The 14,653-nt window shown below is 47.5% G+C and overlaps 1 protein-coding gene across 4 annotated transcripts in view; it reads left to right on the top strand.

Moving 5' to 3' along the window:
* MTMR14 (myotubularin related protein 14) overlaps positions 1-14,653 on the top strand; it is a 34,686-nt gene that overhangs the window by 5,214 nt on the left and 14,819 nt on the right. For all 4 annotated transcript variants that reach the window (XM_069812098.1, XM_069812096.1, XM_069812099.1 and 1 more), the window contains 13 exons: positions 504-612; positions 1,653-1,728; positions 2,463-2,523; positions 3,085-3,207; positions 3,739-3,812; positions 7,408-7,478; positions 8,072-8,146; positions 10,578-10,644; positions 11,670-11,755; positions 12,057-12,133; positions 12,384-12,420; positions 13,880-13,950; positions 14,577-14,626. In XM_069812098.1, the coding sequence (XP_069668199.1) occupies positions 504-612; positions 1,653-1,728; positions 2,463-2,523; positions 3,085-3,207; positions 3,739-3,812; positions 7,408-7,478; positions 8,072-8,146; positions 10,578-10,644; positions 11,670-11,755; positions 12,057-12,133; positions 12,384-12,420; positions 13,880-13,950; positions 14,577-14,626 (977 nt within the window). The remainder of the gene's footprint in view (positions 1-503; positions 613-1,652; positions 1,729-2,462; positions 2,524-3,084; positions 3,208-3,738; positions 3,813-7,407; positions 7,479-8,071; positions 8,147-10,577; positions 10,645-11,669; positions 11,756-12,056; positions 12,134-12,383; positions 12,421-13,879; positions 13,951-14,576; positions 14,627-14,653) is intronic.

Below are 14,653 nucleotides of genomic sequence, written 5' to 3'. Positions count from 1 at the left end.
AATGCTCAAGTGACCAGAACTAAGGTTCATTGAGTGTTCAAGTTTTGACCCTGGATTTTATTTATTTTTCCTTGCAAAATTACCACTCTGATAGTGAACTCACTCTGATGGTAGTGTTGATCTTCTTTTTGATGGAAATGTGGTGGGGAGGAAAGCAGAACATTTGTTTTTGTAGACACTGGCTTACTCTGGTAGTCCTTCATTAGTAATCCATGTGTTAGTCTGTAGCAGACCATTCTGACGGTACTCATGCCAGCTCCTAAAGATGCTCGCTGTCGTATACTGTGCAGCTGGCCTTTCAAAATAAAGGAGACAGAAAAGCGTCCATACTTCTTGTATAGCAGCGGAAGCAATTCTTAAAGAAGTGTCCTCTTGCTTGCTAACTTCAGAGCTGGCTTCTAGGTTAAAGGGATGGGCATTATAACCCAGGGTGTCTGTAGCAGCTTTGCTGAAAGATGTGTGAGAAGATGCTCTGTGTACTGAACTGAATCTCTGTCCACTAGGTTTGAGAGCACTGTGCAGGTTGGCAAACTGCAAGACCTTATCAACCGAAGTAAGATGGCGAGGTGTAGAGGACGATTTGTTTGCCCAGTCATTCTGTACAAGGGAAAGGTAAAGCTTCATGGGTTACCTGTCTTAACTTAGAAAATGACCTTTCTCCCTGCCGTTTGAACTGTGCAGCCATGTCTTCAGTTGGTTGTCACCTTTCCAAATGCTGTAAAAATCTGTTCTTAGGTACAAGCAGGCAGCCTGCAGGAGCAGGTAGCATTTGCTGTCTAGGCTGCATAAATCATCTGTGGGGACTTCAGGTTATTTTACCCCACAATGTCATGAGCATTGCACCAAAGAGCTAACATTTTCTCCATATGTATGTCCCTTCTGAAGGACCAATGGTATTTGGTCTTTGAGAGGGGAAAGACAATTATTGTCACTTTCTGCCCCTTACTCTTTCCAGCAGTAAGCTCTGTTTGAATAACTTTTCTCTCTAAAGAGAAGTTTCCCTTGTCTGTTCCCTGGGGAGGCAAGATTGCATAAATGGTCTTATGAATGTGTGGGCTTGTCTGCAAGGGGATCTGTAAGAAAGTGAAATTAGATTCATTTTTATGTGGATTACTTAAACTGTATTGCAGCCCTGTAAGAGTAGTCTCATTTAGAATTTAAGTAGCTTAATTCCGTTTTCTTAGTTCAATTAAGAAACACTGTGTGAATAGCAAAATCATACCTGTGACAATTTTAATCTAGCTTGACTGAAGCTATCGTGGGCTGAACCTGCTGACCTTTTTCTGCAGGAGTGAACTGCCCAGAGTTGTACTAGGACCATCCATAATCTTATCCACAGGAATGTGGAAATAAGGCTCAAGCAGGGTATTAGCAGAGCATGGATGTTGCTACCTTGGCAGTAATTGACTGTATTAGTGAATTGGAGAAGTAGAGATGAAAATGTGATTTAAAAACTAGCTACAGATAAAGGCACTTGGGAGTTTGATGTGTTTGGAGAACTTGATCTGGACCAGAATTGCAGGGCAGACTGCCAAGAGGCGGTGGCTGTAGGTACCAACTAGTTCTATGTAACGTGACAGCAAATAGGCCAGAGACCTGATAAGGGAAAGACTCCTGGAGCATGCGTGGTTAATAACAAAATTTTCCTCCAGCATATTTGCAGATCTGCAACACTGGCTGGCTGGGGAGAGCTCTATGGGCGCACTGGCTACAACTATATCTTCTCAGGTGAGTGAGGAGCCATTTGTCACTGTCTGCCTGATAAGGCTGGTCAGTGCTGGGACAGTGACCTACACACGAGAGCAAGCTCTTCCTGAGAGCTGATGCAGCGCTCTACCATGGACCTGCTTCTATCAGGTCCTCCATAACAGAGCAAAGACTGAAGTCTCCTGTCCATTTCCAAGCACCGTACTACAGGACAGAGTGTTGTAGCTCATAAGAAGCAGTGGCAAAAGAACTTGAGGCTGAAGAGTGAGTTATGGGAAGTATGTAAGCAAGTAAGGCAGCCCAAAGGATTCAGAGTACTGATTCCCAAACATCGGGGTTGGGAATAATGGAAGAAAGAGGATAAGAACTTGCTGTTGCTTGGCTAATCATTGGGAGTCAAATCCTGCTAATGGTGAGATATACTGGATTCTAGGGAAAGCTCTTCAGGGGAGTATGGGGCATCTGTAGTGTGGGAGCTGAAGCTTGGCTTAACAAAGCACTGTGTAGTACTATTGGGGTGTCCTGCTGGCTGTCAGTAGCGGGTTTGACCTGCCTGGGTCCTTTGCAATGACAAGGGAAGGGTGGGCTGTTACAAAATGGGCTTTTCAGGAAGACAAAATGTGGGGAACTATTGAGAGCACTTATGTGTGGAGAGAGGGCACCAAACCATGACCTTTTTGGGTGCGTGCATGTCTTGTCAGATTGGGGATTGAGTTGGTTTACACGTGCTCCAGTTCTTAATGCTTTCCTTGCAGGAGGTTCCGACGATGCTTGGGCAGATGCAGAAGACATTTCAGAGGAAGATTCTGCACTTAGGTTTGTATGCATGACTGGGATGGGGAAAAGGAAGTTTGAACCAAAGCTGACTGGCTCAGCCACACAATTCTGCTCTTTCCTAGGCTGGGCTTTGGGTCCAGGCTTGAGACCATCACCAAGCTTGGAGCATTATTTTCCTTTTGAAAAAGAGTCTTGAATGCTAATGGCTGGCTGAACCCAGTGTAACTGAAGCCTGCTAATCTCTTGGCAGAGGGACAGGCTGGAGACAGGAATATATAGAGCCATTTAAAAAGGTGTTTGAATTACACAGACGTGCTTACTTTGTCAAAAAGTACATCTCCAGGCTGGAGAAATTGTTCTGTATCTTACGTGCTTGTTGCAGAACAGAGTAAGACAGGGAGGGGAGGGACCCTAAACACAGAGTTTGCAGTACCAGTTCATTGCAGGATCTGGCTCTGACCTGTGGAGACAAGGCTCATGCTTTGCGGCTTACGGCTAGAAGCGGTTCAGGGAAGAACTGTGGCAGTATTGTGCAAAGAATCAGACTCAACATGGTCAGTCTTCCATGCTCGTCTTGCTTTGCCTTGTTCTGTCTTGCAGAAATGCAGACTCCCAGCTGTTTGACAAGGTCAGAGGGCACGACATCAAGCTGCTTCGATACCTGTCTGTCCGATATATCTGTGACCTGATGGTGGAAAACAAGAAGGTGAAGTTTGGCTTGAAGTGAGTCTGGGTTCGTTTGTTTTTCTACAGGCTTTGGATTGTATCTAGTGTAGCTCTTACATGTGAATTGCTATTGCCCATGCTCTCAGCATCCTGGGAGCAGTTCCTGAAAGAGTACTACAGCAGGATCAGTTAGTTGATCCTGTAAAGAGAACCCCAAGGTTTTAGGCCAGAGGAAGCTGTATCAATGGGCAAGGTAGCTGTTTTCATCTGTCTTCTGCAGTCTGAGTAGGTTTTCTCTGTAGAGCTTGCAGTGATGTGACAGTCAACCCTTCAGAAAGGGGAGAGTAAAGGAGCCCTCTTCTTGTGTATAGGAACAGAGGGAGCCGTTACTCCTGGTATTTCTCTGAGGAAAGTTTTAGTGGTTTGGGGCTATACCTGTTTATTTGCATGTGTTGAGTAAGTTCTGCCCCTGCTCACTACTGAATCAGGTCATTGTGCAGGGAGATGTGACAGGTAGCTTTCTGGGCACTGGTATCTCCATGAAAAATACTCTACAAATGTCTGCTGTTTTCCTCTTGTCCTGTGCAGTGTGACGTCTTCTGAGAAGGTGGACAAAGCTCAACGTTATGCTGATTTCACGCTTCTCTCCATCCCATATCCAGGTACAGGACTGATGTCCAGAGGGACTCCCAAGGGACAGGTGACAATCCGTTTCTGGGGACTGGGAACTACCTGTGTGTGTTGTGTGTGGTGAAGTGACTGTGGCTTGCTGAATGTTTCCTATGCTCCCTGTGGAGAGAAGCTCTTTTAAACTGAGAACAGTGCAACGGATCTGGATGCTCTGGCAGTGTGAGTCAGCATTAGGCACTCTTTGAGGTGGCAAAATAATTTCTCAGCAGTTCTAATTAATTCGAACGTGGAGAAAAAGCCCCAGAGGTGGAGCTGGGGTTAAGATGGCCTTTGACACCCCTGCAACTCCAAACCACTACTTGGTGCAAAATATATATATATCTTGCTCTGTTTTATGTAAAACCCCAATTCTTAAGAGTATTTTCTAGTCCTAGTGTTCCAGAGCACAACTGTAAGATACCCTCGGTGCTAGGCAGAACTCTTTATCTGATGAGCCTGCAGTGTACGGCTGAGATGCAGACCACTCCAGCCTGTCTCCCTGGCTATATTAGTCCCTGTGCCTAGCAACCAACTGCTGGGTTACTTGCTGCACTCTTAAAGATGAGCTGAATATTGCTGCCTGCCTGCTGATGTCGGGGTCAGTGGCAGGATTGGATGTGAGACTGCTGTGTTTGAGGTCTGTCTGCAAGAAAGGACTCTTCTTTCTCCCTTGCACACAAAGAAAGGGAGAGGAGAAAAAAAAAACACAAAATAAAACCCAACAAAACTGTTGAGGATGATCCAAACCCAGACTTTTCCTTGATTACTAGTCGTTGCCCTTAAACTTTTTTTTTTTTAAAGTGTATTTCCTTTCACACAGAAATTAGGGACAATTCAGAGAAGCCGCATGAAGATTTATATCAGGTTTGCTATGCAGATTGCCGATGTGTGCAGAAATAAGAGTATTACTGCTTTCTGTAGCACATGGCACAGGTATATGTTGCTGCCATATGCCTCACCAAACTTAGAACATGAGAGAGACAGTGTACACAGGTCTTCTGTAGGGTTTATAAAGAATGAGGAAGAAGTGACTCTCTATAGAGTTAAGCTGTAGAGTTGTTACTGTATGGGGATCTGTGTATAGTATGCAATATTCAGTGATGGTCCTTCCTCTTCTTCCATCTGGGACAGCTGCTTTCTTTTAGCAGCTCTTCACTGCCACGCTAGAGGTAAACCTTACAAAACTGGAAATTCTTCCTGCAGATGTTGCCTGATTTCAGCAGTGCTGGTCTACAGGGGAATGTTGTCATTCTGTTAAATCTAAGGCAGACACATCTAAGGATCAGTAGCCCCTCTAGTGACTGGCCAAATGCCGTGATACATTCTTAATGAGGTTTTCAGGTTTGCATTGAAAGAATTTCTGGTTTGTAATTTGTCTCTAAAGTTATTCTGAGATCCTGTTGTCTTTGGTGAGCGAGGCAGTGTCCAGACATAGAATCATAGAATCGTTTAGGTTGGAAAAGACCTTTAAGATCATCAAGTCCAACTGTTAACCTAGCACTGCCAAGTCCATCGCTAAAGCATGTCCCTGAGCACCACATTTACATGTCTTTTAAATACCTCCAGGGACGGTGACTCAACCACTTCCCTGAGCAGCCTGTTCTAGTGCTTGACAACCCTGTTCTTAAAGAAATTTTTCCTAATATCCAGTCTAAACCTCCCCTAGCACAACTTGAGGCCATTTCCTCTCATCCTATCACTTGTTACTTGGGAGAAGAGACTGCCCCCCACCTTGCTACAACCTCCTTTCAGGCAGTTGTAGAGAGTGATAAGGTCTCCCCTTAACCTCCTTTTCTCCAGACTAAACCCCAGTTCCCTCAGCCACTCCTCATAAGACTTGTGCTCTAGACCCTTCACCAGCTTCATTGCCCTTCTTTGGACACACTCCAGCACCTCAGTGTCTTTCTTGCAGTGAGGGGCCCAAAACTGAACACAGTATTTGAGGTGCAGCCTCACCAATGCTGAGTACAGGGGAACAATCACTTCCCTAGTCCTGCTGGCCACACTATTTCTGATACAGGCTGGGATGCTATTGGCCTTCTTGGCCACCTGGGCACACAACTGGCTCATATTCAGCCGTCTGTACACCCCCAGCTTCTTTTCTGCTGGGCAGCTTTCCAGCCACTCTTCCCCAAGCCTGTAGTGTTGCATGGGGTTGTTGTGGTTCAAGTGCAGGACCTGGCACTTGGCCTTGTTGAACCTCATACAGTTGGCCTTGGCCCATCGATCCAGCATGTCCAGATCCCTCTGTAGAGCTTTTTTACCCTCAAATGGATCAACACTCCCACCCAACTTGGTGTTGTCTGCAAACTTACTGAGGGTGCACTTGATCCCTTCATCCAGATCATTGATAAAGATATTAAACAGAACTGGCCCCAGTACTGAGCCCTGGGGAACACCACTTGTGACTGGCCGCCAACTGGATTTAACTCCATTCACCTGTACTCTTTTGGCTTGGCCATCCAGCCAGTTTTTTACTCAGCGAAGAGTAATAACCGTGTAGGGTGAAAGACTTGGGTTAAAATGGGGTATCTGTAGAAGCTTTTGTGCTCTCCAGTGCAGAAAACCCCTCTTTTCCATTTGACTGGTGGTTGGCATTTGTAGATGCCAATACTTGCTGCTGTAATCCCCCATTCTTTGCTTTAAGCCACTGTTAAATTGGAGTTAAATCTCAGCTGACGGATTGCTTCCCGACTGTGTGGTTTTGAGGGCTAGTCCTGTCCTCGCACAAGGATTTTTTTTTTTTTTTTTTTTCCCCCACCATTGGAGTCACTCGTGACTTGCAGGGTAGGAATCATTGCCTGTGTTCAGTGCCTGGCACAGGGGTGTCTTGGTAATGTGGGCACTGTGGTGCTGCTGGGGCGTGCACAGTGCATTGGGAGAGGTGTTTTGTGTAGCCTGCAGGCAGCCGCAGTGCTAATGGTGCTGCTCAGCTGTGACTAAGTGACTGCAGTTTGCAGCAGAGACTTCAAATAGTTGGTTGAGAAGAACAGAGCCAAAGGACAAACTTCAGGAGGGGAAGGCTTGGGGGAAACCTTTGTAGTGGTTATATACCTGCTTCCTTTAGATAGGGCAATTCGCGTGTTTGAAAGCGGAGACTTAAATGTGAGAGAAATCACAGCTGCCGCTGACAGAGCCCTTTCTTGTTACCTGCAGCAGATGCCCTGTGAAAGTTGGCTTTCTCCAGGGCTCTGCCAACACCTCCTTTTGCTGGTTCCTTCTCACTCAGCATGTCAGGCTGATGCCTTAGATGTGTGCAAAAGCCAGTGGCCCTGGAAAGCATAGCTCCTTGGTGAAACCTCTTGTTTGGGAAAGAATGAAATCAGTCCCTCAAACTCCACATTTGCTGTGTGTTTGGAGCTTGTCCTTTGCTGTGTGTGTGTTCACTGCTGAGTGCTCTAGGTTGTTGCTGCTGGGAGGCCATGTTGAACACTGTACTGATGATTACCGCTCTTCCCACAGGCAGCAGTTTTGATTGGTTTGGTGCTCTGGAGCCCCGGGGCTGCCAGCACTTCCAGTCCCACGGGGCACTTCAGTTGTTAGATATCAGTTAGCTGAACGGTTGTTCATTATCTCTTTTTCTTGCAGGCTGTGAATTTTTTAAGGAGTACAAAGACCGGGATTATACAGCTGAAGGTCTCATATTTAACTGGAAACAGGTACATGGATGTTACAAAATGGAGAGCTGTGGGCTTTGCTGGGCTTAAGTCTTGCCTCAGAGTTCCTGAGCAATGGTGTATGTTATGTACTTATTTCTGATCACAAGCAGGAAACCAACAGGACAGACAAAACAGATAGTGAATGTACTACATTACTCATTGTAAAATTCATATGTAAAATAAATGAATTATTGTCCTGAAGCCCAGGATGCTTGACCTCTCATGGGGGGTATGGGTTGCTCCTGTTTTTGAATTTGATGTCTTACTGATAGCCTCTGTTCTCAGTTCTGTCTTCATATTCTGTCTCCTGCTGAGGGAGACAGTTGAGTGCAGCAGCCGTAGGGGAATTCAGAAACTAACAGGCCTTGTCCCTGACTTCCACTGTTGGGAGCACAGAAAAGCTCCTCTTGTCCACTAGTCCTTCGAAGAGGCTGTGAGTTAATTCTTACCACTTTAGGTTTTTGCATCCAAAGATGCTTTGCTGAGACATTTTCTTCTAGATGCACCATTTGGCATTTGTTGGTTTTTTTCTGGAACTCACTGCCTTCAAGTCATGGCTTTTCTCTGACCAATTGTGTTTGGTTTTTTTGCAGGATTACGTAGATGCTCCATTAAGTATCCCAGTCTCTCTGACCCAATCTCTGAATATTGATTGGAGCGAATACCAGGTGAGCAAAGCAGGCATCTCTGTGGAAGGTCAGAGATTCATTCAGAGAGGATCAGTATAGATTTGAAGTCTGACTTGCTCCTGTTGCCGTAATCTGGCTCACTTAATACCATCCCAGTGGGAGCAAGGCTGCTTAATTGACTGTTCAGAATGGCAGTGGAAATCCTCTACCCAAAAGCTCCATGGCTTGGTGTGTCCCGAGGCAGCTCGGTCAAATCTTTTTCTGTAGCTTGTGTAAAGCTTACAATCCATTAGGGAGATATGTTGCTAACAAAGGTAAGGAACATGCCAGGAAATGGAAAGCAGTATTACTTGTTCGCAATCTTAGCTTGCCATGTGCCTGCAGTGGGCAGACTTCCTTGGCTGTGGAGAGTCCCTAATGTGAGCAGTAGCCAAGTGACTAGGCACCTTCTTCATGGGTGTGCAAGGTGCCTGTCCTATGGGAGAAGAGTAGAAAATCATAGTTGACCATAGCGTGTCTCCATTCCTTATTACTGTGACAGCATTGCAAATGATAATTGAACTCTTACGTTTGCCCAGGCTTCAAGGTTTACCTTAGTCTGTTCATGTCAGGGAGGTTCGCGTTATTCTGCTGATTAGTGTGCTCCATTTCACACATCAGTGGACCTACCAATCCCCCCAGGTTTTGTGATGATTGACTGTGCTGGAGCTTGTCACACTCTTATGCTCTGTGGCTGGAAGCACCACAGAACTGGCGGAGCTCCCCGTGCTGGGCCAGTGTTTGTCAGTCAGTGATGTAAATAATGTTTAAGTGCCAGCATAAGCAGAATCACAGAAAAGTAGCTTGCAGTGTTGAAGCAGAACTAATGGGACCACAGCTTGTTTATGGCTAGAAACTTGTTCACTAGAATACTGAGCAGCCAGTATTTTTAAAAGGATATTAAAAATTGAAGAGGGTGTGATAAATAGATGCAGAAATGATCTGAGGACTGGAGAAGGTGCTTCACTTAACGCTGAAGTTCTCAGTCTGTTTAGCTAATCACAAAGGTGATGGAGGGTTGACTTGATTAATGTGTAAGTACATTCGCAGGGAGAAAATACTAATTCTAAAGCACTCTTCAATCTGAGGAAGAAAAGCTGCACAGGAAGCGATATCTGCAGTCTGAAATCAGACCTTCAATAAGGAAAAGTAGTCTTGCTTGTTATTTTTGAGGATGATCTGTTGGAACATGCTGCCAAAGGAGCAATGAGCTGTCACCCCTAGTTGAGGTGCTTCCCTGGGCAGAGATGTTGCCAAGTGCTAGCTTCAGGCTGTATTTGGGGCAACTGAACAAAACTTTCTGGTTTGTGGTATAGAGAGATCAGACTGGTTGATTAGATGATTCCTTCTGGCATAAGCACAAGATAGAGTTGAATTAGGCACATAAAAGACTTTGGAAGTGTGTGTTTTTCTGCCCCAGGCTGAGCGTGTTCCCCATTTCCCTACTCTTTTGTTGCTGTGCAGGCTTCACAGCGGAGCAATATGTTCTTTGTCTGACAGTAGTCTTTAAGTGTGGTTACACGCACATGTGCACGCATGCAAGCACACAGCAAGTGTTCTATTGCTGGCGGTCAGATGTCACTTATACCACTAACACTGTCACAATGAAACACGTGTCCCTCTCCTTGCCTTTTTGTTGCCAGTGATATCCTATTTTCCTTGAGCTAGTTCTGGCTCTGATCAGACCACTGAAATTCCCTGCATCTTCTCACAACACAGTGGTTGAGAGTGGCATGCTTAAGCTTGCTGTGATGTTTTTCATCTGCATCTCTTGTAGTGCTGGAGGTCTCTGAGTTCAGAGCCCTTTTGTGGTGTTGCTGCTACTTGGGCATTACTGCAGAAGTCCAGTGCCTGTCTGGAGCAGCTGGGAGTGGGTCAGCCCGCCACAGGCAGCCTGCTGGGGCCATTTACAAGGGCCAGAGAGTTTTGAGCAAAGCGCTTGGGTTGTGGGAGCGGGCTGCTGACCTTGGCTTGCTCACCCCATCGTGCTACTTGCATCACATACACAGCTGTAACGTGGCTGCTGAGCCATTTGGTGAAGTGCACGCGTGCAGGGGGCTGCAGAACTGGGTCAGTGCTCCGCAGGTGTTTGCTGGCTTACGTTAGTCTCTCTGAGCATGGTCTGCTTGGAGCTCTGGGGCTGCAGGCAAGCAGGTTCTGTGCCAGCCAGGCAGACAGTAGAGATTGAGTTTTGTTTGGGGTTTTTTTTTTTTTTTCCCCCCTGTCTGGTCTTTTGTCCCAGAGTGCCTTTTTCAGAGGATGGGGGGATTGATTAGAACACCAAGGGGAAGGTCTGTCACTGAGGAATAGCCAGGGGTTATTTCTGCTTTGCTGTTGCTCTAGATAAAGTCAAGAGCATGGCAGGGTCTGAACTGCAGAGCAGTCTTTTGCTGTGGGAAGACCCTTACCATCCACATTTCTCTTTCTGTAGAGCTGGGACCTTGTACAACAGACACAGAACTACCTGAAGCTGCTGATCTCCATCATCAATAGTGATGGTAAGGCAAACTCCTTGTTCCCAGTGGTTTAACTGGAGCAGTTGCTGTCTCTGGAAGAACAGCTGATGGTATTAGTGCCACTGTGGATCAGTTCCCAATACATAAGAGTCACTATAGAGAACTTCACTGCTCTCCCTTCAAAACAGGGTGATGGTCCTAGCATCTTAGGGCTCCAGCTCCCCTCTTAGAGAGGGACTTGCTGATTCCTTGAAAACTCTCTCCTACCAGGAATGGAGGGATATCTGAAAACTTTACGTAATGTTTTACTGCTTTAAAGCTGAAGAGAAGAAATATTTGTTCTCTGCTTGTTGACTCTTGCTCTTATTTTGCTGGACACTTGCGTTTTGTCCCTCCAACCCAAGGTCTCATTAGGTGCCTATTTAAGAGCCCCTTCCATCCTCTGTCATCACAGCCACCTAAACTCTTTGAAGGGTGTATATTGCCCTATATTGGCATCCCATTCCCTCTGGGCACTGTGAGTTGGTACCCAGCACTGTTGGATAGATGGAGCCATGGCTGGCTCTGCCAGCACGGCCAACTACAGACTCTCCTACAGTACCTGTGTTGGGACACACTGCGAATTTTCTGGAGAGTGTAGGAGTTGTGCCCTGTGTGTGCCTCTGCTCAATGTGTATCAGTAGGAAGGTTGGTGAGACTGGAAAACTGTTCAGTTGGAGCAGGTTTCTCTCTGATGTGGGGATAAATCATGATAGTGCATTGCAACTGGGTAGGTACATGTTCTGAGTAGCAAAGTGATGTTCATACCTAGTGACTTCATGTCCTGAGCAACTGTCAGGACTAGGACAGCACATCAGCTGGGGCTGCTGACAACCCAGGACACTCCGAGCGATTTGTTGGCTCCCGTATTCAAGAGAAAATGTTCTGACTTGGCTGAGCTCTGCTCTCGAGCCTGGGTTGTGGGGATGGAAGGTGGCTTGTCTCTACAGATCTGCCATGAAGAAAAGTCATTGCTCTTGTTGCAACATCCTTTTTTTCCTTCTCCTTCCTACCCTTGCCTGGAACAGATGACAGTGGGCTCCTGGTGCACTGTATATCCGGCTGGGATCGAACTCCTCTCTTCATCTCCTTATTGCGCCTCTCCTTATGGGCTGTGAGTACCTGGCTGACCTGCTCTGCTTCTGGGGGTGGTTGCTTGGAGGGTGAGTGACTGTGTCACCAGAAAGTGGTGGTGGAGCAGTTAATGTTCCTTTTGGCTATCATGGCTTCAGAGAGGGTATGGATCGGCTTTGATGTGGAGCCCAATGTGCTGTCCTGCCATCAGACACAGTATCACAGGCAGCTAGAGCAGGCTGGGCATCTTGGATCACCATGACAGTTTTCAGTAGATCATGAATTCCCAAGTCCTGATCCCCAGGGCTGCTGCCTGAAGGCTGTGGTCATTTGCTTTGCAGGATGGGCTGATCCACGCATCCCTGGAGCCGTCTGAGATTCTCTACCTGACGGTGGCGTATGACTGGTTTCTCTTTGGGTAGGCACACTAAGTTTTACTCGCATATGCATCCCTGCACAGCCAGGGAGAAGCCTTCAGGGGGTCATCTTTGGTGTTTGCTCGCAGCCAAAGGTGGATGTTGGGGCAGCTCCCAATGAGCTGTGACAAGAGGGGCTGATGCCTTTTTTTTACCTGGAGGCTCAGGCTTCTGGCCATTCTTGACAGCTTGTGTTCTTCTGCTGATTCTGGCTTCCGGTGTGTGACTGAGCTTCCCTTGCTCTCTTTCCAGGCACATGTTAGTCGATCGACTCAGTAAAGGAGAAGAGGTGAGTGTCTAGTCTGGGGCAGTGACTGAGCACTGCTTTTTGTTCTCAGGGTACTTGTTTACGGTAGCGGTGTTCACTGCCTGCTTCTGGTAATATCAGTGGTCTGGCTGGGCTCTAAAAAGATTGTTCAGGTGCTGGAAATAGGAGGTAGGAGCCTTGCCCCAACAATTCCTGGTGCATAAGGTGTGGGAATGCTTTTCTCTCAGCCTACAGTTTGCTTGGTGGGTGTCAGTCCTGCCAGTCTCTCTGCTGTGCTATTAGCATTCAGTCCCCCGGTGAAAGGGTGCTAGGACTGGCTATTCAGCTCAGCAATGAGAAGAGATGCTTAAGGCGTGTGACTCCTGGGAGCTTGGAAATAAAGCTGTATAGTCTTGTTTGCTTGCCCTGAGTGCCAGCCCTCCTGCACGGGTGCTGCAGCTGCATGTGGCTTGCATGGCATCATGGGCTCATGGAGCAGCTTGTGCTGGTTCCGGTATGTGTATTTGGTGGGGTGTATCTGCGGGTACACAGGTGGCTCTGGGAGGCAGTTAAGATTGGTGGAACTAATTCTCTTTGAATCTTTCACTGTTTAACAGCAAAAAATGATTGCTCTGACTATAGTTGCAGTATAGAGCAATACTGGGTTTGGGTAGAAATCAAGAGGTGGGGAGTATGTCTAATCCTGTTGCTAACCCCTGCTCCTCAGACTCTCACCTCTCTAGGGAATCCCCTGTCTGTGAACAGCAGAGCCCGTACCCTGGCCTATTTTCCATCTTTCAGGTGTCCAGGACCCCTGTATTAGTGTCGTTCATTCATTCCTTTCCCAGAGCTCTGCTAGCTCAAGCCTGGCAGCTCTGCTCTGGTGCCTGCTTGGCCAAGGGCGGAGTCAGTAGCTGCAGCAGGAGAGGGGGTGCACTCCCTGTTCCCTGCTGCAGGAGGAGAAGGGCTCGGCTCTGTGCAGGTAGATGGGATGGCAGAGACATAGGGGGGTGAATGCCACAGAGCAGACTGGTGTGTGGCAGGGCACAAGCTTGGGACCACAGATGCTGCAGGTACCGCATGCTTCCAGGTGTGATACAGCTGTGGTGCCGAGGTGGAGCATGCAGCTCTAACCCTGCTAGTCCTGCTGGGTTTGCTGCTTACCCAGGGTTATAAGCAGCTGCTGGGAGCCATCTCTTTTCCATTCTGCACTGATGGCGTTAAGTACCTGCTGTGTGCTTGCGGCATGTGTGCAAAGCATTGATAAGGAGACTTGTCGTACACCTTCCTTTCTGGGCCTCCCCGTGGCAGGGAAGAGAGGGTCAGTTTAATGTGTAAGAGAAGGCTCAGCATGGGATGGTGGCAGCCCATGGCACATTGGAGGCTGATAGCTGCAGATTTCTTGCTATCTCCTTCCTACCAGCACCTCCCCACCAAGATAAGAGGCTGCATGGAGCCTCGGGTTCATCCCTGAACCGCTCTTCTCTCTCCCTTTGCTCAGATTTTCTTTTTCTGCTTCAATTTTCTGAAGCACATCACCTCTGAGGAGTTCTCTGCTGTGAAGTCGCAGAGGTAAGGAGCCTGTGCCTGCTGCTGCATGGGCTGCAGAGCCAGGGAGCTTGTTAGTGCTGTTTCTTTGGGGAGATGGAAGCCCTGGTGTCCTGGCCCAGTTTTCTTTAATTTATTCTGCACTCTGAAGGCTGCAAAATGGGGCCGAGGCTTGTGAGGTGCCACGTTGTGCTCTGAAAAATTGTCCATGCTGAAGTGTGCTCTCTGCTTAATGACTGTCCGTAGCTGCTTTAGCACGGATGAACCCAAAGATGTGTGCTCTGGCTCAAGCAGGCTGCGCAGCAAGCTCCATCAGGCACTGTTGGGGGGAGTGGGGTGGCTGGTTTTTAACAGACTGCTAAACATTAACCCCTTCCTATTTCAGGAGGGGCAGAAAGAAATACGGCCCACCCTGGAGGTTCTGAATAAGCAAGTCTGCCTGTTGCCACCCTCTCAAAGCACAGGATGGGTGGGCTGGGACTGTAGGAGAGTCAGATACTGCACACTGGCCCATCCCATCCCCTCCCCTCTGTCCCTGCACAGCTAATTCCCCACTGCGCTGATCCGTCATGTGCTACAGAGATCTCCTATGGCCAGCCTTCATGCAGGCCTGAAGCGTGGCTGAGGTAACTTTGTCTGTCTTTCCCCAGAAGGAAGAGTTTGCCACCCAGTTTCACCCTGGAAGAGATCTGCATGCTCAGTGAGTGCTGCTGCTGAACATCAGCAC

This window comes from Haliaeetus albicilla, chromosome 24 (genome assembly GCF_947461875.1).
Source record: "Haliaeetus albicilla chromosome 24, bHalAlb1.1, whole genome shotgun sequence".
In the NCBI taxonomy this organism is placed as follows: domain Eukaryota; kingdom Metazoa; phylum Chordata; class Aves; order Accipitriformes; family Accipitridae; genus Haliaeetus; species Haliaeetus albicilla.
This window is presented reverse-complemented; position numbering and strand designations above follow the sequence as displayed.